This window comes from Miniopterus schreibersii (assembly GCF_964146895.1).
Source record: "Miniopterus schreibersii genome assembly, chromosome: 8".
Classification (NCBI taxonomy): domain Eukaryota; kingdom Metazoa; phylum Chordata; class Mammalia; order Chiroptera; family Miniopteridae; genus Miniopterus; species Miniopterus schreibersii.
In genome coordinates, this window is record NC_138109.1 from 80,581,902 (window position 1) to 80,604,970 (window position 23,069).

The window sequence follows — 23,069 nt, forward strand, 5'->3', positions numbered from 1 at the left end:
TTGAGCTGGCCTGCACCTCCCTCGCTCTCTTCCCATAACCCACCCTATTGCCTCGAGGAAATCCGATGTGCTGACTGTGCCTGCTTTAGCCTTTCATTGAAATAGCTCGAGCAAAAATAAGCATTCGGGTCCTCATCTGGTGATCCGACAAGTCAGATGTATGTCATTTTTTGACTAACCTGAAAGAAGTCAACAGGTGTTAGAGGTTTCTCATTTGCATTTTTTTCGCACAAAATCAAACCAGGGCTAAATCTTGTCTCTCCACTCTGCCCTTACTCCCCCTCTCCGGCCCATCAGGCACCACAGAGTTCCTGGAAGTTGTTATTTGTGGCAGTGTTTCCTAAATTTAGCAGGTGCAAGAAGAATCAGTGGCAAATAGGTGCCTTAGGAAAATTGATCTTCAACTTAGAACGTAGACTTAAAACATGAATTATGTTGCACAGATAAAGGACTGTGTCTATCCTCTGTTCATTTTCCACAGTTATTTATGTGAGATTTTTGTTACAGTACAAATAGTTAAAAAGAGGGATGGCCAAAAATCTCACCCCCAGGACCTTACCGTTTGTGTTTTTTACTCTGACTTCCAGTTCTTAGTCCACAGACATACCTAAGTTTTTGCAGACGTAATCTTACTATGGGCATATTTTTGTATTCTACCGTTTCCTCTTAAAATGTTGGCTGTGTGAAAATTCTTAAATTCGGGAATAATAGAACGGACATGCCAGTACTGGGTTTGGCTTCCACATGCACAACTAGGTGGGAGTTTCTGCCTGCTTTCTCTGTAGCGCAGCACTCTGCAAAGGGGCCTGGGGAAGGAGACAGGTTGTCAGATCCAGCATCTGCAGCGAAAACAAGTTCAAGCCAGTGATGGCCATCTCTTGGTCTTCACAAGTGTGGCCAGACTGATATTTTCAGGGTCAAATTACCTTTAGGTTGATAATAAAATGAAGTGCAAAGAGTGGTTGTCTCAAGGGTGGGGGAGCCTTTTTTTTGTATTAACACACGTATCCTAGGGAGATATGTTCCAAGATCCCCCAGTGGATGCCTGAAACCAGGGATAGTACTGAACCCTATATATACATATAGATAGATGATAGATAGATAGATAGATAGATAGATAGATAGATAGATAGATAGATAGATAGACAGACACACATATATACATAAAATATGTTTTGTCCTATACATACATACACTTGATGGCTTCTTCTCAGTGTATTCAAATTGCCAGCATCACTCCTCTTGCACTTTGGGGCCATTATGAAGTAAAATATGGGTGACCTGCACACAAGCACTGCGATACCTTGACAGATGATCTAATAAACCTAGACGGCTACCAGGTGACTGGTGACAGGGAGTGTCTACAGCATGGACATGCTGGATGAAGGATGATTCACATCCCAAGTGGGATGGAGCAGGACAGCACACGATTTCATCACGTTACTCAGGAGGGTGTGCAGTTTAAGCAAGTTTTAAGCTCATGAATTGTTTACTTCTGGAATCTTCCATTTAATATTTTTGAACTGTGGTTGACCATAGGTAACTGAAACCACAGAAAACAAAACCTCAGATAAGGAGGGACTACTCTATAAGCTGTGGTCTTGCTTCTGGTCAGGTGTGGGATAGTCCAAATTTAAATTTGTTTTAATTTTTTGTTTCTTTTTTGGAGTCAGATTTTTTGAGAGTATTGTGAAATTAGTTCTTAATAGGGTCCCCAGTTTATTTTGCTCAACTCGCTAATGGGTGTTAGATGATCAGTGTTAATAAAGAGTTCTGTGTTTGGGAACTGCAAAGTCCAATTCAGCATACTACCCTGATATGTCGTAAATGTGATTGTCAAAGAAGTAGTGCCACCTCTCTAGGAGGATCTCTCCTGTGTACACACCCATGCTGCTCTGGTATTTGATGAGATAGGATGAAAAACCAAGTTTTCTAATCATGTCACTTTTATTAGCAACTGAAGTGACCTTCCATTGCTAAGACTTCCCGATTCTGGCCCTCAGCAAACTCCCTCTCCTTCTGCTTACATTCTCCCTTAGGTTTTGATGGGTCATTGCAGGGAATATAAGTATATTCTCTAACTTGCTTTTGTTAGCTTTCCTGAAAGAGAGAACACAGATTCTGAAGGGCTTTATCTTTCTTTTCAAAAGTAGAATGTCAACGAGATTCTTGAGATGACTCTTACGATGTTTCAGAAAGAAAAGACAAGTGAATTTTAGAAATTGTACTTGAAACAAGCGAGAGTTTGATCTTTTTACTTGTCCTGAAATCAGAATCTTCCCCTACTTTTAAGTCCTGGCCTGCGTACCATTTTAGGTGTATTCTTTAGTTTCAGGCCCAAACAAAGGCCAAAACTTGCTTTTGGTGGTTACTATGCTTGTTGAAACAGAGAACGGAACATATGAGAACTTTTGAGAATATGCACTTAGAGAGCTTTAACTTTTGTTCAAGAAGAGTCTCTGGAATACTTTCTAAACTGTCCTCTCAGCCAGTGATGGCTGTTGTTTCTTTCAAACCCTGATGCAAAAACTTCATCCAAGAGGTTTCCTCAGCAGATCTCATGTAACTCCTACTTTCTGTGTTTTCCTGTTCTTTCCCACATCGTATCTACTAGCTGATGTACTGCTTGGTATTGTGAATATTCACTGTGCATGTGGTCAGTGTGTGTGAGAGGCTTTTCTAGAACTCCCTGCCTTTTCCTCCCTCTGGCCCCCTCTTACTCCATTCTCTGAACATGTCAGGCCATTTAAATTGCCATGTAGTCAAACAAAATTAGCTGCTCTTCCTTTTCCTTCATAGAAATCATGACAGTCTTAAAGCTTAGACTCAGTTTGGGGTTTTTTTTGTGTGTGGTTTTTTTTACTAGCTACATAAAAGTTTAATATTAATTGGCTGCCCACCAATCACTTTTTGAAACATCATGGAAAGTACTGAATTTTTATTTATTTAGTAAGACTTATTTTAAAAAGAAGATAACCGATTTTAGTTTTATGGATTTTTTAAATATTAGAGGTAATATGAAGTAGTTAATACCACAAATGCTGTGCTAATGGAAACGCTGCTGCTATTTTATAACTTGTGAAATTTTCAGGTTGTTCTAGAATGTTTATGTTCTTTTGTTTTAAATTAAGTTTGTTATACTTTCCATGATTTGGCTGAAGACATAGACATCCTTTCCCCTATCTGTCTCTTCAAACCTCAGCACTAGGGAATGGTCTTTCGTTTGGGTCCAAAAATGAAAAGTCAATTCAGTCACAGTGAAACACTTGCAGAGCCGGTCTGTTACTACTGGGCTAATTTTAGGGTCATCCAGACTTCTCGTAGCCCTGTGGTCCTCCATGCTGCCAGCAGTCCTGTTGCTCTCTGAATTAGTAAGTAACGGCCGTGAACTGTCCGCGTGTGCAGGCATCCGAGGCCTTTGCAGGTACCTGATGTTCTGCAGTCTGGGCCTCCAAGAAAGATACTTCTCATGCTTTGTTAATGACTAAGCCAAAATAAATAGATGTTCTTGGGCAGCGAGCAGCTGAGCATTTCGACAGTTTTGACTCCTTTCTTTACTGCATTTGCATAGGTTGTTCCCTTCTCGTTGTAGATCATAGTGAGGGGACTCTGAGCACATCCCAGTGGAGCAGGCAGGAGGCTGGAGTCTGGGGGTCCATGCAGCGTGCCCTCACCGGCGAGGCCGTAGGGCTTGCCTTGTTCCCGTGCTCGAGGGATAGGCATGGGTGCTTGACAGCGTTTTCCTTCCTGTGCAGTATTCTTACAGTGTGATCGTGTTACTAGTTTTCACCTTGTTCTCACCATCTAGCAGACATTTAGTGACTGCCTGCCTACTGTGTGCCAGGCACCATTCCAGGGAGACAACATGATCTTTTATATTTTCTCTGTCCTGCCTAAACTTGTGGCCAGGAGCTACTTTGTTCCCCGTGAAGTTTCTCAGATGGGAAGCTGTACATGCCGCACGCAATCCCAGCCAGTGAAGGGGGGAGCCTACCACGGACCGCAGTTGCCCCTAGTCATCTAGCTCAGAAGGGGAGGGATCCCCTTTGTCATCTCTGCAGTTTGCCCCTTTCCTTGTGCATCAGGCACCACAATGGGGAATGTGACACGTTTGGGGTCCCATGGACGCCTAAAGGAAACAGTGATTCTAACCACACTGCTGTTGGCATTTATTGCTCTTAATCAGCTAAGTTTCTTAGCCTTCCCTCCTTGCACTCTCCTCTTTCTTCCTTTCCTTCTCTCTCCTGCACTACATGGCTGGGCTGACTTCAGACCAGCAAGAGTGGCGGGCAGGCATTTTCACTGTGAGGGGTCCGCCTCCGTGGGGAGACTCCGGGACTGAAGATCACGGTGAGGGAAGGAAGGCGGGAACCTGGAAGTCCTTCCAGCCGAAGTGAGGTTCTGCAAGAGGCTGGGGCAGAGGCTGGGAGGAAGCGCTCCACAGCCTCTGGGCCTGGTCTGTGGCCAGGTCTCACTTAGGAGTAAGAGAAAGAAGTCACTTCAGTGACAGACGTGTGAAGTGGTCAGTGTGGTCCACACAACAAGCTTGAGTGGCCTCTGTGGACGGAAGGAGTGAAATGACTTTTACAGCGTACTTTCCTTTTCCATTCTGCTGGCTGAGTCGGGCGGGGCTTGGGAACTTCAGGCAGCTGCTTGGGTCCTTGCAGGAAGCGCAGCACCCAGTGGGGAATGAGGGCAGAGCCCGGGAGGCCTGGAGGGCGGAGCAGGCCCGATGCAGGAGAGCCTGCAGCTCCGCGTTCTTCCAGCAGATGATCCTTCCCTCTTATCCTTGCGCTTTAAAGCCTGTGGCTCCTGTGAAGCATTTCCATCCAGACAAGCAGAGGGAAGCACATCTTCAAGACCAAAGGAGCTTCTGCTGGGAGATGTAGTGATTGACTCAGAGCTGGAAAAAATGTGTGGGAACTAAGTAGGGAAATGGTTTTTTCTGGCTGCTCATAACACTGGGAGACAGGAAGGGGAATTGTATCACTCGTGTCTTCATCGCAGAAAACATATTTCACTCTGAGCCATTTCAGCAGGAAGGGGTTTGTCAAGAGCGATGGTCTCAGAGGGGCTGGAGAAACAGGATTTCAGCTGAAGTTCTGGGAACAGCCTCCAGACCACATCATACAACTGGCCAGTGAGCTCTGCCAGTGCCTCTGCCGCCATCTGCACCTGCCAGGCAGGTGCTATGTACCTGTCTTACTTCCCCATGTCCCATTTCCAAATCTGTGTGGTGTAAGTGTGTCAGAGGACGAAACTCAGCCCTGAGTCTGCAACCTAATAGCAAAGGAGGTTGAGAAGTGTCGTTGGTGTGAACTCTATATTGGGAAAGTGGGGTTCACTATGTGGGAGAGCATCAAAATGTGGAGCTGTGCCCTGGCCGGGGGCTCAGTCGGTTGGAGCGTTGTCCTGTACACCAAAAAGTTGGTGGGTTTGATTCCCAGTCAGGGTACATACCTAGATTGCTGGTTCGATTCCTGGTCAGGATGTGTAAGGGAGGGAACTGGTTGATATCTCTCTCTCTCTCTCTCTCTCTCTCAAATCAAGAAACATATACTCAGGTGGGAATTAAAAAATATGGAGCTGTGACAGGGTTTGGGGCAGCCACAAATTTAGATGTTTGTTACAAAACTACATTAGCAGATATTCCTAATGACAGGAATTAATAGTAAAATTTTAATGATCAACTGCAAAATTTTCAAAAATCTAGAAGACCTTATTTTATAACTTTGTCTGTTGAGGGACCTATGGTTGTCTACACCACTGTCCTACATGTCTGTCTGTCATTTGCTCCCTTCGGTTGGTTATTGTTTAGTTTCTGATGTGTCCTATATACGTAGACTACATGAGATCAGGCTACCAGGAGAGGAGGGCCTCACAGTGGTCCAGCTAAGTCTTTATCCAGCTGTAGTCTTTTGCAAGGGTTGCTGAGATGTCTAGACTTTGTATTTTCACTTGACACTGAAGACATTTGAAACTATACTTTAAGTCCCTTTGAAGAAGAAACAACCAGATTCTTAATAAAACTGAAAGTGAGCCTGATTTTTATGCAGCATGAATTTACATAAACATTTTTAAGATTTTTTTAATAGTTTTTTTATATGAAGGTTGTTTTTATTCTTTTTAAAAACCTATTAGTTTTGTAAATAAGTTTTTACTTTTCTGGAAAGGGAGCAAAATAAATCACATTATTTATGGTGTGTAACAGCTCCTATCGGGTGCATCAGTGAAACTGAATCCCCTCATACTGAGATCTGATAGAACTGTACCATATGTTATCACTTCTAGTTATCATGTGAAGGTTTTTACTAACAGTGGGTCCTGCATAGAATAGACAACAGTGTGGACGTGTGAACAGGCATCTAAGGGGAGAGGTCTGGAACTTGTACCACTTACCGGGAAGGAGGTGCCCAGTGGTTTGGCTTTTTGATGCCCCGGTCTACACGCCGCTTCCCAGCCAGAGCATGAACATTTGTACAGTCATGGAACGTAACCAGGCGCGTTAATTAGAGAGTTCCCCCAGTTCCTTGGCAACAAAAGATGAGTGAAAAACTTCTCCTTTTTATTTTTTATTTGTTGACCTCAGTGGATAGTTCCTTTAAGTATTTTTCTATACTGGGTATCATCTTTTTAATTTATTTTTTATCATCCTGCAGGGGGTTAAATACCTGTGCATTCCAGCAGCGGATTCACCATCTCAAAACCTGTAAGTTGTGTTTTCTGTATTATTGAGGGGTATTAAAAATGATTAAAGGACTGTAAAGATGTCAGATAACTAAAGGAGCGTGAAGTGTGGGAGCCCTGAGCCCCTTGCTGCTGTGCAGAGCCTCTGCCTCACCGGAGGGACTAAGGCCTGCGTTGGTGTATGCTGCCTGCCCTGCCAAGTTGGCAGCCTGGAGCTGGAGGCGGGCTGCTGTTGCCGGTCTCTCTGTACAACACTCACTGACGGGAGGCCTAGAAAAGAGTCTGGTTTTTAAAAAGAAGACCTCATACCAAACCATTAGCATGTCCATCCTTTCTCTAGAAGCAGACCCTGGTAGGTTTTGTCTAGCAGCTCTGTCCACCTGAAATAGACTGAGCACAATGCAGGTCACACCTGTAATTTTAAATTTGCTGGGAGGCACATTAAAAAAGTAAAAAAGAAGTAGATGACAATTTTAGTAATATGTTTTATTTACCCCAATATATTCAAAATGCTGTCATTTCAACCAGGTGCTTAATTTTTTTTTCATGAGATACCTTACATCCTTTCTTTATGCTAAGTCTTCAGCACCAGGCAGGCTTTCTTTACGCCGGCAGTGCGTCTCAGTCGCACCAGCTTCATTTCAAGTACTCTTACCACATGTGGCTAGTGGCCACTCTGTGCTTCAGTGTACTTGTAAAGTCTGAGTCGAGTGATGGATCTTTCTGGTTTAGGAAAGTCCAGCCCTCTCTCTCTTCACAGCTTATACATCTTTGACACCACTTTGTCCCTATAAAGAGAAATGTGCCATTGCTATCTTTTCCAGCAAGCACTCGCATGGAGACCATAAGATTGGGCTTTGACAGAATGGGGGACAGGTCTCTGGAGACCAACAGCAGTTATGGCTCTAACATTCATACTCTTCAGTTTCCAGAAATGACCCAGAAAGGCCATGACATGGATTAAAGTTTTGCTGAAGCATGGACTTGAGAGGCTGGGGGCAGGAATAAAGTACTTCGCCATTCACTGCACCCACAGGCCCCAGCCTCTGCCTCTCAGGCTGGCCTTGTGCTGACCCTCTTAGAATTACATGTTACTGCTTTTTATCAGGGAAGTTAAAAGGTTTGGTGGTGGCTGTGAATTTGGGAGTCTGTAGGCTTGTTGGGATACATTCCTCATGCTTCCCACGTTCTGTTGCCTGCAAATCCTACACACCAGAAGTGTAGACCACGGAATCTTACATGTGGGATCCCGAGTATCCATCCTCGGAAAGTTATCAAATTGGACCATTAGCCAACCTTGACTTTTCACTGCTGCAGAGAAGAGAAATCATAGGTTATGCAATAATTTTGTGCGATCTACCTATTTGACCAAAAAAGACAAAAGGGGCTAGAGTCAGATGGACTGGTGTGGGGAAGGAAGGGTGAGAGGGCTAGGTCAGGGCACAGGTGGTATAGACTTAAACCAGGAGAGGGCAGGGGCAGGTTGGAAGTAGGGCAAATATGTTCTATCCAGGGCTCATGTTTTCAAAGTGACTCCATATTTCCCAGGAAAAGTCATTCTTTAAGATGGGTGGAGGAAGGATTTTACTAAGATCACTAGGAAAACAGTAGTAGCTTAAGTCTGGAAGGAGGGGAAGAAGCTTTAGAGAACTTCCGTGGTTACGAGTCGTGTCAAGAAACAGAAGTGGTTTGGAGGGCATGTGTGTACGGAAGGAAGTGAGTACTGCCTTTCTCTGAACGCCACAGCAGTCTTCTGCCTGTGTTATGGTGGCTATTTTTAGAACAGTTGCTTTGCTCTTATCTCAAACTGAGGTTCTGACATACTGGTGAATTTGTCAGTACCTGATTGGCCAGCTGACTCCTTGGAAGAATCAAGCTGTCACACATTCTGGGCACTTGTTGTCAGGGCAAGTGACCACCTGCACTTGCACTGCCCCCAGGGCTCTCAGCATAGCAGACGCCCAGTGCTGGGCTTTCCAGGACCGTGACCTGACTCACCACATGGAGGTGGAGCAGTGAGTGTTCCTGGGCTGTGTAGACAAGGAAGCAGTGGACCTAGAATTAGACATCTCAAGTTTAAAGCCCATTCCATCTGCCATGGGAGAGTCAGTTCGTTCATCTGAAAGGGACTACCATTAGGATTTTTGGAGTCAGATCATGTATGTGAAAATGTTTCCGTGAACTCGAAGCACTTTTGAAAATAAGAGTGTATTTCCATGGCTTGGGAGTTACAGAAAAGGCAGTTGAAAATAAGTTTTGGGGTTCAGGAAGCCTGCTTCATTTACTTGGAGGGTGTGCTTGTGTGGAGAGACCAGGTGACAGGAGGGTGCAGCTGCTTCTGGCAGCATCAGCCCAGTCATAGTTACCTTGGGCCAGAGGACTAACCCATAAGATTTGAATTAGTTCTCATGCGCCCCAGATATGTACAAGGGTGTTGTTACAAGGTGTGGTTTGCCTTTAACCCTCTGCTTCCATCTGGGTGGAAGTGCAGTGTGTAGTGTGGGGTGCGAGTTTCCGGGGGGGATTCCATGGTTGGGGCTGATGATAGACCTGTGCAGAGAAGGCACCATTGCTGCTGTTCGGAGTGAAGTCTTAGAAGAGCCCCTCTGTTTCAGGTGGAAATGGAGGTCAAGACCATAGCTCATCAAAAGGCAGAGAAACGGGTGCCCTGCTGTTGGGAGTTGTGCACACAGGCATTCCTGTGACTCTTTGGGGAAACTTTTCTTTTTAAATCCTTAGTAATAGCAAAGCTTATGCATAAGTAAGGCTTGGGGCATGTCAATGTCCATGATTCTGTAAGTATTTCTTGCACTACTGAAGTTAGGTGAAGATTGTGGAGTTAAGTTGAACTGTGGGTGCACTTTGTATGCTGAGACAGCCTAGAAGGTAGCTTTTCTCTTTACCTGTTACATTTTATTGGACCGCATCTCATGGAGCATGCTTTCATAATACAATCAGACTGCTAACTTAATGTTGCAACTCAGTCGATGTGACCTGCCTCATTTCCTGTGGCCTGTAAGTATTAGGAACATATGAAGACTGAAGTGGACCTTCATATCTGTATCATCAACCAGTGTGGGTGATCAGGAGACAAAATACTCTTATGCTCTTGCGAACAAAAGCGAGAGGTGTCACGTCCCTCCCTTGGAAAATGTTCTCTGGGTAACCCAGTTAGAGCTGGTAGTTCTGTAATCCAGCCCCTTGTAATTCTGATGCCTGAGAGTTCCTATTTTTTTTTCTTTTCTGTAGAGGATATTGTAATAATAATAATGGCTAATGGCCAAGACTGGTAAGATTTTTAAATATTTTTTTATTGTTTTTAGAGAGAGAGGAAGGGAGAGAGAGAGAAACATCAATGTGAGAAACATCGATCCATTGACTCCTGTATTCACCCCACCTGGGGATCGAACCCACAACCTGGGCATGTGCCCTGGACCAGGAATCAAAGTGGCAACCTATTACATGGGATGATTTCTCAACCAGTTGAGCCACACCGACCAGGGCAAGAGTTCCTATATTTAATGACAAAATAAATTCTAGAAAACTGTATTGTTTATTGTTTTAAACTTATAGATTTTTAAAATTATTTCCAACTTTGGATATAATTAAAACTTTTTTTTAAAATATATCTTAATTGATTTCAGAGAGAGGGAGGGAACAGGAGGGAGGGAGAGAGAAACATCAATGATGAGAGAGTAGAGTCATCATTGATCGGCTGCTTCCTGCACGCCCCCAACTGGGGATTAAGCCCACAACCCAGGCATGTGCCCTGACTGGGAATCGAACTTCGAACTGCCATCTCCTGGATCCTAGGTTGATGCTCAGCCACGACTGGCCGGGCTATAACCTGACTCTTTACCCACAAATTTCTAGACCCACAGGAATTCTAGCTAATGTGCTTAATTAGTTAGAGGATTGTGACCTTTTGAGACTAATTGCTGTCACCTGGGATTCAATTGCTGCAAACCCACTGCCCAGAAAGGTCAGTGTTCTGTCTTTGCCTCAGTGCTCACAGATTCCCTATGTCTTCCAGGGCTTTGACATGCAGAAACCTGGTTTGAGATAACATTAACACATTAAGATTTTAGCTGTTTCCCCAACCACCTTGCCTTGCGAAGTCAAGACACATGAAAGTTCAAGTTCTCGTCCTCGTAATAACTGCCAGATCCAGGCTGCCTGTTCTGCATGACTGGTCACAATTGGAGACATCCTGGAGCTTATACCAAGTGCACATACTGTGTGTTCTCCAGGCGGCCGTTGGAGGTGGGTGGGTGAGTTAAGGCTTTGGAAGTACTTGCCTTTGCTTTCTCTCTGTGCTTTCTTAGGCAAGCTATTTTAACCTTATTTCTCACTATAAAATAACTCTCACACAGTTTTTATGTTAGGTGAGATAAGTAAATGTGTTCTTTACGAACACTAAGCATCTCCAGAAATAAGATTATGTTTGCTGTGTATTGGAGTGAGGAATGTTGATGCTCTTTGAGAGAGTGGCTGGATGCGTGGTGGCCTGTTTTGTTCACTCTTTCTTTTTAATCTCATCTGAGGGTATTTTTCCCATGGCTTTGCAGAAAGAGTGGAAGGGGGAGAGAGAGAGAAGCATCAGTGTGAGAGAGACACATTGATTGGTTGCCTTCTGCACCCACCCTGACATCCGGGGCCAGGGACCGAGCTTGCAAACGAGGCGCATGCCCTTGACCAGAATCGAACCCGTGACCCTTCAGTCTGCAGGCTGACACTCCAACCTGTAAGCCAAACCGGCTAGGGCTTCGTTCTTATTTTAATGTTCATTAAATTGGCACTTTGTATGTAGACATCATTAAGGGGGTAACTCTGGTTTTTCATTTTCTCCTCCTGTCAAGTGCTGTGGAGTCGGCAGCATTGCCTTGTGACCCTAGAGCCTTTGTGGCGTCTGCAGGGTGGAGAATCCAAGCAGGTCTCTGAATTGCTTGAGGTTTCTGTTAGCAGAATAGGCATTAGCAGTACAGAGATCTCATATTTAAAAATTCAGCAAAACTTTCTGACCTTATTCTACGTCTCTTTTTGTGTATTTTTCTTTAGTTCAGCTGATATCCTCTGTACTCTCTCTTATTTACATTTTTCTTAATTTTCATTATTTAAAAATCAGTTTTGCAAGATCAGACCTATGTGGCCCTTGGTAGCCCTTCCAAACATATGCACATGTGTGCATGCACACGGGAGAACATATACACACCTGCTCACACATAGCTCCTAAGGACTTCGCAGCCTATAGAAATGAGGCATATGTGGGAAGTATGTGTGGCATCTTTTTCATAAGGCTCACCATATTTAGCAGCTTGAACTATTGTTTAGTCTTAGACTGTCTTCCTAGTGTCTGTAGTGTCGAACTATTCTTGGTGAAGTGATTTTGTACTAGATGGTACAGAGGCTGTCTGTTTTGTTTTGTGTGTTTGTTTTTAAAAATAGTTTGTTTTTAAAGTAACCTTATCTTCCAGAATGAAAAAGTAAGGTACAAACAACCTGATTTAAAAATGGTCAGAGGATCTGAATAGACAGCTTTCCAAGGAGGACATACAAATGTCCAACAGACGTATGAAGAGATGCTCAACATCACTAATTATTAGGGAAATGCGAATCAAAACCACAGTAAGATACCACCTCACACCTATTAGAGTGGCTATTATCAACAAGACAGTAACGAATGCTGGGGAGGTTGTGGAAGAAAGGGAACACTTGTACGCTGTTGGTGGGATTGTAAGTTAGTACAACCATTATGGAAAACAGTATAGAGGTTTCTGAAAAAATTAAGAATAACACTACCTTATGACCAGCAATTCCACTTCTGGGTATTTATTCAAAGAATATGAAAACACTAATTCAAAAAGATATCTGCGCCCCTATATTTATTGCAGCATTATTTGCAATAGATGAGTAGGTAAAGAATACATGGCATTTATATATAATGGAATATGACTTAGCCATAAAAAAGAATGAAATCTTGCCATCTGCAACAACATGGCTAGACTTAGAGGGTAATGTGCTGAGTGAAATAAGTCAGACAGAGAAAGACAAATACTACATGATTTGGAATCTAAAAAACAAAATGAAAAAATTAAACCAGAACAAACTCATAGACACAGAGAACAGATTGGTGGTTACAGATGGGAATGGGGTGGGGGATGGGTGAAGGGGGGGAAGGGTGGTCAATTATATGGTCATAGATGGTAACTAGACTCTTTGGGCGTGACCACTTTGTAGTGTATACAGATGTCAAATTGTAATGTATACCTGAAACTTAAAATTAAAAAAATCATTTTAAAAGGAGAAAAATATGCCCAGCCAGGCGTCGCTCAGTGGTTGAGCGTCGACCTAGGATCCAGGTGATCTGGGTTCGATTCCCGGTCAGGGCACATGCCCGTGTTGCGGGCTCGATCAATGACTCTCTCATCATTGATGTTTCTATCTCTCCCTCTCCTTTCCTCTCTCTGAAATCAATAAAGATATATTTAAAAAAAAAAAAAAAGAAAAATATGGTATATACATTCCCCCATTTTTTAAAATGTTGACAGTATAGGAGATATAGAAGTTGGGGAATTGCTAATATAAATGTGGGTGGTTTTGTGTGCTTTTGCCGGACACTGATGGAAAAGCCCTGCCAGTGTCTAGGGGTGTGGAATGTTCCTTCCTGCTGCTTCTGGTGGGGTGAGAACCACTCAGCTGCAGAGTGGTTTGCTGAGCCCCATGGGGGACATCTTGGCTGAAGTGCCCCCCTGCCTGCCCCATGGGTTTCCTCTGGTTGTCAGCAGCAGCAGCAGGCACTATTGGGTGAGTGTGGAGCACACGTGGCCCAGGTGTTCCCTCTGGTTATCAGCAGCAGCAGGCACTATTGGGTGAGTATGGAGCACATGTGGCCCAGGTATTGCCCCTGGTTAGAAGCAGCAGCAGCAGCAGGGTTGTTGGGTGAGTGTGGAGCACATGTGGCCCAGATGTTGCCCCTGGTTAGCAGCAGCAGCAGCAAGATTGTTGGGTGAGTGTGGAGCACATGCAGGCTGTGCTTTCCCACTGGACCAGCAGCTGTCTTGCCTAGGAGAGAATGTCTCCCACGGGTCTTTGCATGGAAGCAAAGGTACAGTGAGGAGCAGGAATGGGGAACCTGTGCTTATGGAAATAGCTTGTGGTCCAGTGGTGCCTCAGGCTGTGCTTCTGCTTCACGTCGGAGGGTTGAGCAATATCAGGACCAGAGTTGTGGGTATTTCCCACTGTGGAGGAGGGAGTTTAGTGGCCAGGGCTTGGGCTTATGTCATTGGCTTCCCTGGAAATAACCCCACTTCCAACAGTGAGCACGCCTGCCTCTGGCTTTTCTTGGAAAAGGCATTTCTAGGAATGCCTGCCTGCCTGGCTTCGTGCCCAGTGTGTTATGAGCCAGTTTCATGGCAGGGCTCCAAGTGGCCCTTGGTTGGCATCATTTTGCTCCTGGGCCGTGTGCCCTAGGCTCTGCAGGGTGCACAGGAGCCATCGTGGGCTCGCCCTGCACTTGCACTAGATGCCCTCAGAGCTGGAGAAGCAGGGGTCTGGTGGGTGCAGAGTAGGGGCACGTCCTCGGCCCCTCAGCTACTTCACGCCCTGTCTCTGGGCTCGCCCAAGCTTAGATTTGCCCTGTGACCACCCCCACACCCCACACACACTTACTCTGCGATGTGACCAGGCCGATGCTTGAACCCAGGTGCACCCCACGATATTTAAGACCCAGGTTCCATTGTGCTTGTAGTTTGGGACACACAGGTGTAAAAACCAGACATAAGAAGGTGCTCCCGCTCCGAAGTTTCAGTAAAAGGATTCGCTTATAATCTTTGCAAGGTCTTAGTGATGGCCACCACACCGACCATGTCCCCAGACAGCAAGGCCTGCCTGCCGGGCGGAGCACTGTTAACGGTGTGACTGGACGGCCGTGCAGTGCTCCGAGGCGAGGCGATGTGATCTGTGCACTTACTTAGACCGTTGTCCTTTATTCTTCGGTGTGCTCTTCTCTTTCTGGTGGCTTTGTTCTCCCCGCCCGTCCTGTCTCAGATGCGGCTCTCCACAGAGGACAGGCGGGAGCTCAGGCTGCAGCCTGGAGGGTTTCTCCGGCTCCCCTGGATGCCCCCTCTGGCCGGCTTGGTGACAGACATGTGCTCCCACTGCACCCTCAGCCGCTGGCCTCCAGTCGGGTGGGCCTGGGGCCTGGGCCGCGCGTCCGGGCCGGATCTAGTCAGACCTGCCTCCGCCTGGCCTCTCTGCCATATGCAGTTACCTCCAGGGAAGAACTAGCGCACTGTGTAAGCCACAGAGCCAACTGCAGACTTTTAAGTTATGAAGACATTTATTTACTTAACTCCTGGACCAAGAAGCCTGAAGGTGGATGCTCCCAGGCCTGGGCAGGAGCACCCTGGTGCCCGCCTGTCCCTCTTGCTGCCTTTCCGCCGCGAGAGCCGTCCCTTGTGGTCCCAGGCGTTTGATGCAGTTCTAAGCACATTCTTACATCCAGTGCCTGGGCAGGAAACCTGGCGCAGAGATCACTTTCCTTTCATTAAGAGGGGGAGACTTTCCCCGAAGTCCCCACTACAAGTTCTCCCTCCACTTCTCTGACCAGAACTGGAGGGAAAAGGGGGTTCTGAGACTGTGCACTTTGCTGCCCAGGTCAGGTCAGTGCAGCCAAAGATGTTCCACCACCTGCAGAACCAGAGGGTTCACTGCCCGTTCTCCATGGCTGGGAAAACTGAGCACCAAGCCCTCGCCTGCCTGCTGCCTGGCTTCGGGCTGGGATCCTGCGGTCCCGTCAGCCCACGCCCACACCCCCTCCACTCAGCGTCATGACTCCATACCCGCTCTGAGGACTCTCAGTACCAACACTTGATGTCAAGATTCTGACAGGAATCTTTCCTTGCCCGCTTTGCACCAAGCTGATCTTTGGAGTAGAGTTGCAATGCCCTGAGTCACTTTGCAGATTTACACCTGTGAGCATTCGTCCCTGGAAATTTAACAGAAGCATGCCTTGCACAGCTCTGGTGATCAGGTGAGAACCTGGAGCCTTTGACTTGGGCCCTAGGACTTTCCTCGGGTGGCAACATCGCGCTTGTGTTTGCTGAAAGGTGTGGGCCTGAATGCATGCTCTTGCACTGCCCACCTGTCCTCCTCATCTGGGCACCTGCACTAGTTCATAGAGCTTCCTCTGCAGTCAGTGCCTGGCTGCACTCATGGTGCCGCAGCTGGGTTTCCAGACCCTACTAAATGCACTTGCCCTGTCACCCTCCTGAGACAGGCGACCTCGTGGGTGGCTGCTCATCTCCGAGTCTGCTGCAGCCCAGCAGAGTCCCTGGTGAGTAGCAGGCACTCAGAGCTTGCAGGGCGATGAATTCAGTCCATGGGCAGCGCTAGGGGTTTTGCTGCTTTATGAGCCATTCAAAGGTAGAGGTCACTGTAAAGCATTTAACCCTGTCGGTGCCCTTGGAGTGAATGCACCTAACCCACTGAGCCTCCCAGAGCCCAAGTGGAGCTGCTGCACACAGCTGAGGAGTGGCAGGAGAAAGGGCAACGGCAACATGAAGGCACAGAAGTAAGGATCATGGTCCGTCGCCATCAAGGACTGTAGAGTCTCTAAAGCATTTCGGCATGTAAGACACTATCCCACTTTATTGCTGAGGTGAAGGGAGCCAAGGGCTTTCCAAGGCCCCGCAGACCAAGATGCTGAGCGGGTCGGCGTTGGAGCTGCAGTTGTCATTTCCACGCAACTCTTCTCTTCCACGCATACAGGACCTGCCCTAGTTGAGGAGGCCCGTGTGGAAGACTGCCTGGTTTTTTAGATGGTCAGAAGGAAACCAGCTTTTAGGACTTGGGGAGCCTGCATGACATGGACACCTTCCTCATCAGAGTGGCTGTGGGGTTGCTGGTGTGGTGCTGAGTATCGGGGCCAGACTGACCACTGGTCAGGGGTAGCAGAGAAACTCCGAGCAGCCCAGAGGTGGGCAGCCTCCCAGGCCTCTGCGCTCCCAGGCCTCAACCCCCCCAGGCCTCAGGCCCCCATGCCTCAGTCCTCCCAGGCCTCAGTCCTCCCAGGCCTCAGCACCCCCAGGCCTCAGTCCTCCTAGGCCTCAGCCCCCTCAGGCCTCAGTCCCCCCAGGCCTCTGCTGTGCCGATGTGGAGGCAGCTCCACCCCACAGTGTGGCCAGGAAGACCTTTCTCACAAACCTCAGGTGGACTTATCTTTCGTCATGTGTTGAACAGACGTATGTCACTTCTCTCTTTTTTTTCCCCTCAGGACAAGACATTTCAAGGAGAGTATTAAATTCATTCACGAGTGTCGCCTCCGGGGAGAGGGCTGTCTTGTCCACTGGTACGTATGCCTCTTGCCAGCTAGCAGCTCAGCTGCTTGCTCAGCTGGGTCTCTCCTCAGGGCTTTACTGTGTGGTTAATTATCTTACCTCCTAATGTTTTCTCCAGTCTCAGAACCTCAAGCACATACCCCACCTGACCCTCCTGTTTGTTAGACACCATTGGCTTTTGTGGAAAAAGTCCTAAAACTTCATTTTCACTTAGGATTCCCATCTTTGCAGTAGGACTTCTGTGGGCTGTCAGGTGCCTGGACAGCAGGACCCTTCTTGGCACACCTCTGCTGTCTGCCAGAGCAGCCCCCACCAAGGGCATATACTGTAGGCTCGAGTCACGCCTGGGCCTCGGTGCCTTGGAGCGCTTCCTCCTGCAGGGCCATGACTGCGCGTGTGGGCAAAGCTGGGTTACTGTAGCACCAGAGAGACTGCTTCCTCCGTGTAGACTGGGGCTTTGCATGTGTTTGCTTTGAAAGGATCTGTCTGAATAGACTGAGAATTAAACAGTTACATACACCTCTCCACCTGGAGTCAGCTGTGCTCTATGTGGATGTGGATACATGTATGTGTACATGCATACGTATACACACTGCAGAGGAAGGTGTCAGACCACGTGGAGCCAAGGCAGCACATGCCAAGCCTGGCACTCGGTGAGCCGCAGAGTGTCGGCTCTCATTTTATTTCCTCTAGTCTTCATTCCGATAGCATAACTTGCCTGCGTAGGGGGCAGCAGCCAGGTGTGGAGCCAGCACTTGGCCGTCAGAGCGCAGCCTACAGGTCCCTCCCTGCCCTTGACCAGGCCTGATGCTGACCAGCAGTCTTGAGTCCCCAGTGAAGCGCTCTGGAAACACAAAATGGTGTCTTCGGGAGTGTCGCGCTGAGTTGGGCTCAGGCCTGGTGGTTGCAGGGGATCCGTTGCATGGTATCCAGAGGGTCACTCATGGAAATTGTCATTTGTTCTAAGGACCAGGAACCCCTAATGGGGCAGCAGGGACACTAGATCGTTTGATTGCTTAAAAAGGGTGTTCTACAGTTTTATAAAGTTCTTGAAATAGTGTGGTCATTTATTTTACCTTTTAAAAGAGTGGGATATGTTATAAATATAAATAGTGGGTTTCACAGCATCATTTCCATTTGCTCTAAAGCACTTTGGGGGTGTGGTTAGAGCCATATAAAGACAGGTTGAGCTTCCTCTACCTGGGCTCCTAGGGCTCAAGGGTTCCACTCAAGAGGGGATGTAGTTCTTCAAAGTTCACATTAGTTCTAGGATAAAGCCTTAGGGAGAGCCATCACTTCAAAGTGGTTTATTAGCATCATTACCAAACTGTTGTTATTTATATTTAACTATCTGTAGGTCTGATATTCTAGGAATTTCTATTTCATACAGTTGTGCAAATCTGAAGAGAGGCTTTTCTCAAAATGAGAAACGTGCTAAACTTCCCCATCCTAAACCGTTGCTACGACGCTCCAAGTCTGACACAGCATAGCCCTGCCTTGACCACCTGAATTTGCATATGCATTTAAAATCGGTCCCCTTACTCAGCCTGCCAGAGACACGTAACCCTTGCTGCCCGCAGAGCTACGCCTTGGCTGAATTTCAGGACGTGTTTATGTGTTCAGGAGCTCTGCTGGGTGGTGTCAGAGCGTGTGTGAGTGTGCTCGGTGATGCTCTGCCCGGTAGTGTCAGAGCACGTGTACATGTGCTCCCGGTGCTCTGGTTGTGTCAGCATGTGTGCATGTGCTCCGGGTGCTCTGACTGGTTGTGTCAGAGCCTGTGTGCGTGTGCTCTAGGTGTTCGGCCTGGTTGTATCCAAAGGACACAAGGTATCGGGTAAGGCTCTGTATTTAATAGGTTTTCAAGTTATAGATGTAGCCCTCCCATATCCCTGAAAGTCAGATATTTTAAAAATGTAACGCCTTCTACAGTGCTGCAGGTTATAAATGGACTTCTTGCCTGGATACCAGACCCCTCAAGTTCCTTCAGTGTGGATGTGTTTAGTAATTTTATCTGTCTGGGGAAATGGGAACTATCTAAAGACGAGCTCAGGAGTGATAGCAAATCGTAGCACTGAATGGCCAGAGCCAGAGCCAGCAGGAAGTCTGTAAAACTGAGGCTAATACAGATGAGAATGCCTGAGGTTCTGGTGTAAGAGGGAGGAGGAGCTTGTGTGTTCTGAGTGATTTCCAAGCAACAAGCTTGCTGCCCACTCACAATCCAAGGCAGGAAGACTCTAAAATCAGGTCCACAGAGTTCCTTCCTCCAAATGGATCGGAAAAGACTGTGGACCCTAATCTTCCCCTCCCTCGTGGGTTCTCTTGGCCCTGCAGCCTGGCCGGTGTCTCCAGGAGTGTGACTCTGGTGATTGCGTACATCATGACCGTCACGGACTTTGGCTGGGAGGATGCCCTGCACACCGTACGTGCAGGGCGGTCCTGTGCCAACCCCAACCTGGGCTTCCAGAGGCAGCTCCAGGAGTTTGAGAAGCATGAAGTCCATCAGGTAACCATGCTCCGGGGACTCATGGTGTAGGCAGCAGGACCCAGGAAGGTGCTGCAGTCTTTTCATGCACCCCTAGAAGCATGGAGGTGAACGCTGGACAGGCCCACAGGGGACAGCTGGGCCAAGGGCTGCACCATACACTGAAGTCCTCCCTGGTTCCTAGTTCACCAGCCCTGGCCCCAGCCGATCACCCCCTACCATCTTCTAAGCCCCATGTGAGCTCCGTTTTCCCTCTGGGTCAAGTGCCGTGTTCTCGGCTTGGCTGGCTTTTGTGTCCTCCGGTCAAAACCCTAGAGAAGCAGGGACTTCTCTTGCTTGACCCTGGCTAGCCAACCACAGAGCCGTGACCCCCCCATCCCATTTACTTCCCAGTTTGTATGTAATGCGTCAGCCTACGTGCATGCAGGTGTGTGTGTGTGACATTTGCTTTCTTTCAACTCCAGTACCGGCAGTGGCTGAAGGAGGAGTATGGAGAGAGCCCTTTGAGGGATGCAGAAGAAGCCAGGAACATTCTGGGTAAATATAAAGAGCACGGGAGCACGGAGGCCCTGCCCGGCGCCTGGAGGGGGAGCAGCTTTCAGGCTCTGCCTCCTCTGGCCTACAGCAACTATACTACAGAGACCTAACGCTGCAATCCAGTGCCCACCTTTCTGCCAGGCGCTTTGTGTGCTGGGTGCCACCTCGCCTCGGAGGACAGGAAGGGAGGGTGGCGAAGAAGGTGGACCCAGGCTCTTACCCAGGACCTCCCCCAGCCCTGCCTCAGGTCCCTCTACTCTGTCCCCCAAAACTTGCTGCACTGTCTGGAGGCTGCCCACTGCCCACTGCCCACACCGCCGCACGCCTCTGTGCGGGTCATTGTGCTGTGTCTGTATGCGTGTGTCTGTGTGTGTGCGTGTGTGCACGTGTGAGTGTGTGCATGTGTTGTGTCTGCGTGTGTGTGTGTGCGTCTGCGTGTGTGCGTCTGCGTGTGTGTGTGCGTCTGCGTCTGCGTGTGTGGGTGTGAGAGCAGTGTGGCTGTCACAGTCCACACCGCCAGGACTGCTGTCGCCACCTTGCCCTCTGTCGGGCGCTGTGGATGAGGCTTTCATGTCGGCACCTGCAACACTGCTCAGCCAGAGCCTGTGCCTGTGAGCTCACGGGGAACCAGGGGCCAGGTGGCTGAACACAGGTGCCCCAGAACACAGGGCCATGGCAGGGCAGCAGGAGGCCAGACTCCATCTGAGGGTGGCTCTGGGGCCTTGGACGGTGTGGCGGACGGTGCTCTGAGCATCACCTAGACTTACTGATGGTGCACCAGTCCTGGGCTCCTGCTGCTTCAAGTCAGGTCCCCTTGCAGCCCATTGTGTCCCCAAGTTCTACATTGTGTTTGTTCCCTGTAGCACCCACTGCATTTTAGTCCCATGGCAGCACTACTAATTCAGCCATGTGCCCAGCATGCCCTGCCTTTCACTTCCAGTCCAGCTTCTCTTACTCCTGGCCACTGCTGTCTCACTCTGCAAGGGACCTCCTCCAGAGGCTTGCATGCACCTGTAGGTATTGGGAAGAAAGCACTTACTAGACACTGTAGCAGTTTGCATTTAAAAATGCATTTAAAAATGCAGTTATTAAGCACCTTGTGTATGCTGTGGATTTGATATTTGATCTCAGCTACCTCATTAAATGTTTTTTGAAAAGGTGTTTTTCGTGGTTCCAATCAACTCTGCCTTGTAGTTGAAAATGTTTGGTCGTGACTACTTTTGAAGCCAAAGGGGAGAGGGCCCGTATCATTGAGCTATTTAAAGTTTCTGATTTGGGCTCCAATAATGCTTTCTGGTGGGTAAAATTCCATATTCAGGCTGAGGCCAGCTGGTGGCCAAGTACCTGCATCTGCAACGGTTCTGTGCCCCTGGCCGCCTACTGGTCCCGATGGGCTATGGCAGAGCCATGGGATAGAAACCTATCCTCCCTCTCCCTGCAGAGGTGCTGCTCTCTGTTTCTCTGATTCGACCACACAAAGGGCCCCTGAGTAAGAGGAGCGGTTTCCCATGCATTAGAGGGTGGGTCACATGTTAGGGGGTTCCGGAGAAGGACATCTCCTGACCCCATACTTGCACAGGCCCCAGATACACAGTGGGAACAGAAATGTGGCCACAGACTTACCCACATGCAGATGAAACAGTTCGCCTGTAAAGTACACTATTCCCTTAAACCAAAAAGACGTATAAATGTGTTAACCAGAAAAGTATTTAGGATGTCAGCTTGAATGTGAACTATGTGTACACTTGTGAACATCACAATATACTCCTGTAGGAATTGAAGTGTTGCTTTAACCTCTGTTGCCAGCGATATTCTTTCTCCACAGCCACCCCAGGAGTCCTGAAGTACTGGGCCTTTCTCAGAAGACTGTAAGGTCCCTGAAGCCTGAGATAAAGCAAAGCCACGGAGTTTAGTCTGGTGCTGCCAAAAGAAAAGCAACCCAGAGTTTATTTTAAGTGTCCAGAACTGATTTGTGAGCTTATCTGTTGTTTTAAACTGAGCACCTGTGTGATCGTGTTGTTACCTGCTGAGCACCAAGGATGCTCTGTAGCAAGAGGACATGTTTCTGCCTTAATTACGGTGACCTTAGTGCCTGTGTGGCAGCCTCGGGGTCCTGCCGCAAGGCCGCAGTTGCTGTTGTCATCCTGACTGCTGCTCATGGCAGCTGTGCCCCGTAAACGCTGCTCCAACCTCTCAGCTGGCATACCTCTTGGTGTCTTATCCTGGTTCGTGTTCTCCATGGTGGCATTTACCAACAGCTACACATTTTTGTTAATAAAAGGCAGCTTAGCCACATTAGCTCCGTGTGCAGAGCATCCTTCCTTAGCGGAGGCGTGGGCAACATGCCTTTCTGCCCGGGAGGGTCACAAAGCAGGTTCGGGGTCTGCTCCCCCAGCAGTGATGCTGGCTTTATTTTAGAGCTGTTTTCCGAGGGGGGGGGGGCAGCAGACATTAGGAAACATGAATTAATTTCTCCCTGGGAGAAAAGTCAGTCGTCCATGTGAGCAAGAAGAAGTTTGGAGACTGAGCTGTGCGCTGGCTGCACAGCATGGGAACTGAGTGTCCGGCAGCCTGGAGTGACCTCAATTCCCATGTGACTGGCCTGGGCCAGGAGCACTGCCACACGCTGCTGAACACAGCTTCTCGGATCCCATCTCATCTTCTAATGTGAAAAGCCGCACACTGGCTCAGAGCAGTTTAAGTAGACTTCCTACATTTTCCTTGTCTAAATCCGGAGTGGGCCTGGGAGGCTGTGGCCTGAACTACAGGCAGGTGACCGTGGACCCTGGACTAAAAGGGGCAGGCTTGCCATAGGTTCCAAGTTTCTGCTTCCATTGCCTGGAAGCTCCTGGCAGGGGACTGGGTGGCTGGGAGGTGTGGGCTGCTCTGGCAGCCCCTGGTGGTGAGATGCCATGGCATGGTTAGTTTGTGGCATATATGTTTATGCTCACTCCCGTTAAGGTAGTGTCAACTGTGCTTAGATGTCAGAGGCAGAAGAGGCCCCTTCTCCGGCTGTGACCAGACCA

At 48.0% G+C, this 23,069-nt stretch overlaps 1 protein-coding gene across 3 annotated transcripts in view; it reads left to right on the forward strand.

The window, feature by feature from the left end:
• DUSP22 (dual specificity phosphatase 22) overlaps positions 1 to 22,341 on the forward strand; it is a 54,903-nt gene extending 32,562 nt beyond the window's left edge. For 2 of the 3 annotated variants that reach the window (XM_081145643.1, XM_081145645.1), the window contains 4 exons: positions 6,660 to 6,709; positions 16,961 to 17,035; positions 19,356 to 19,527; positions 19,971 to 21,202. In XM_081145643.1, coding sequence (XP_081001769.1) covers positions 6,660 to 6,709; positions 16,961 to 17,035; positions 19,356 to 19,527; positions 19,971 to 20,153 — 480 coding nt within the window. In that variant the 3' untranslated portion in view covers positions 20,154 to 21,202. Of the gene's footprint in view, positions 1 to 6,659; positions 6,710 to 16,960; positions 17,036 to 19,355; positions 19,528 to 19,970; positions 21,203 to 21,868 lie in introns of those variants that run through there. The other variant, XM_081145644.1, reaches the window with a different exon arrangement.
• Positions 22,342 to 23,069: the final 728 nt, after the last annotated feature.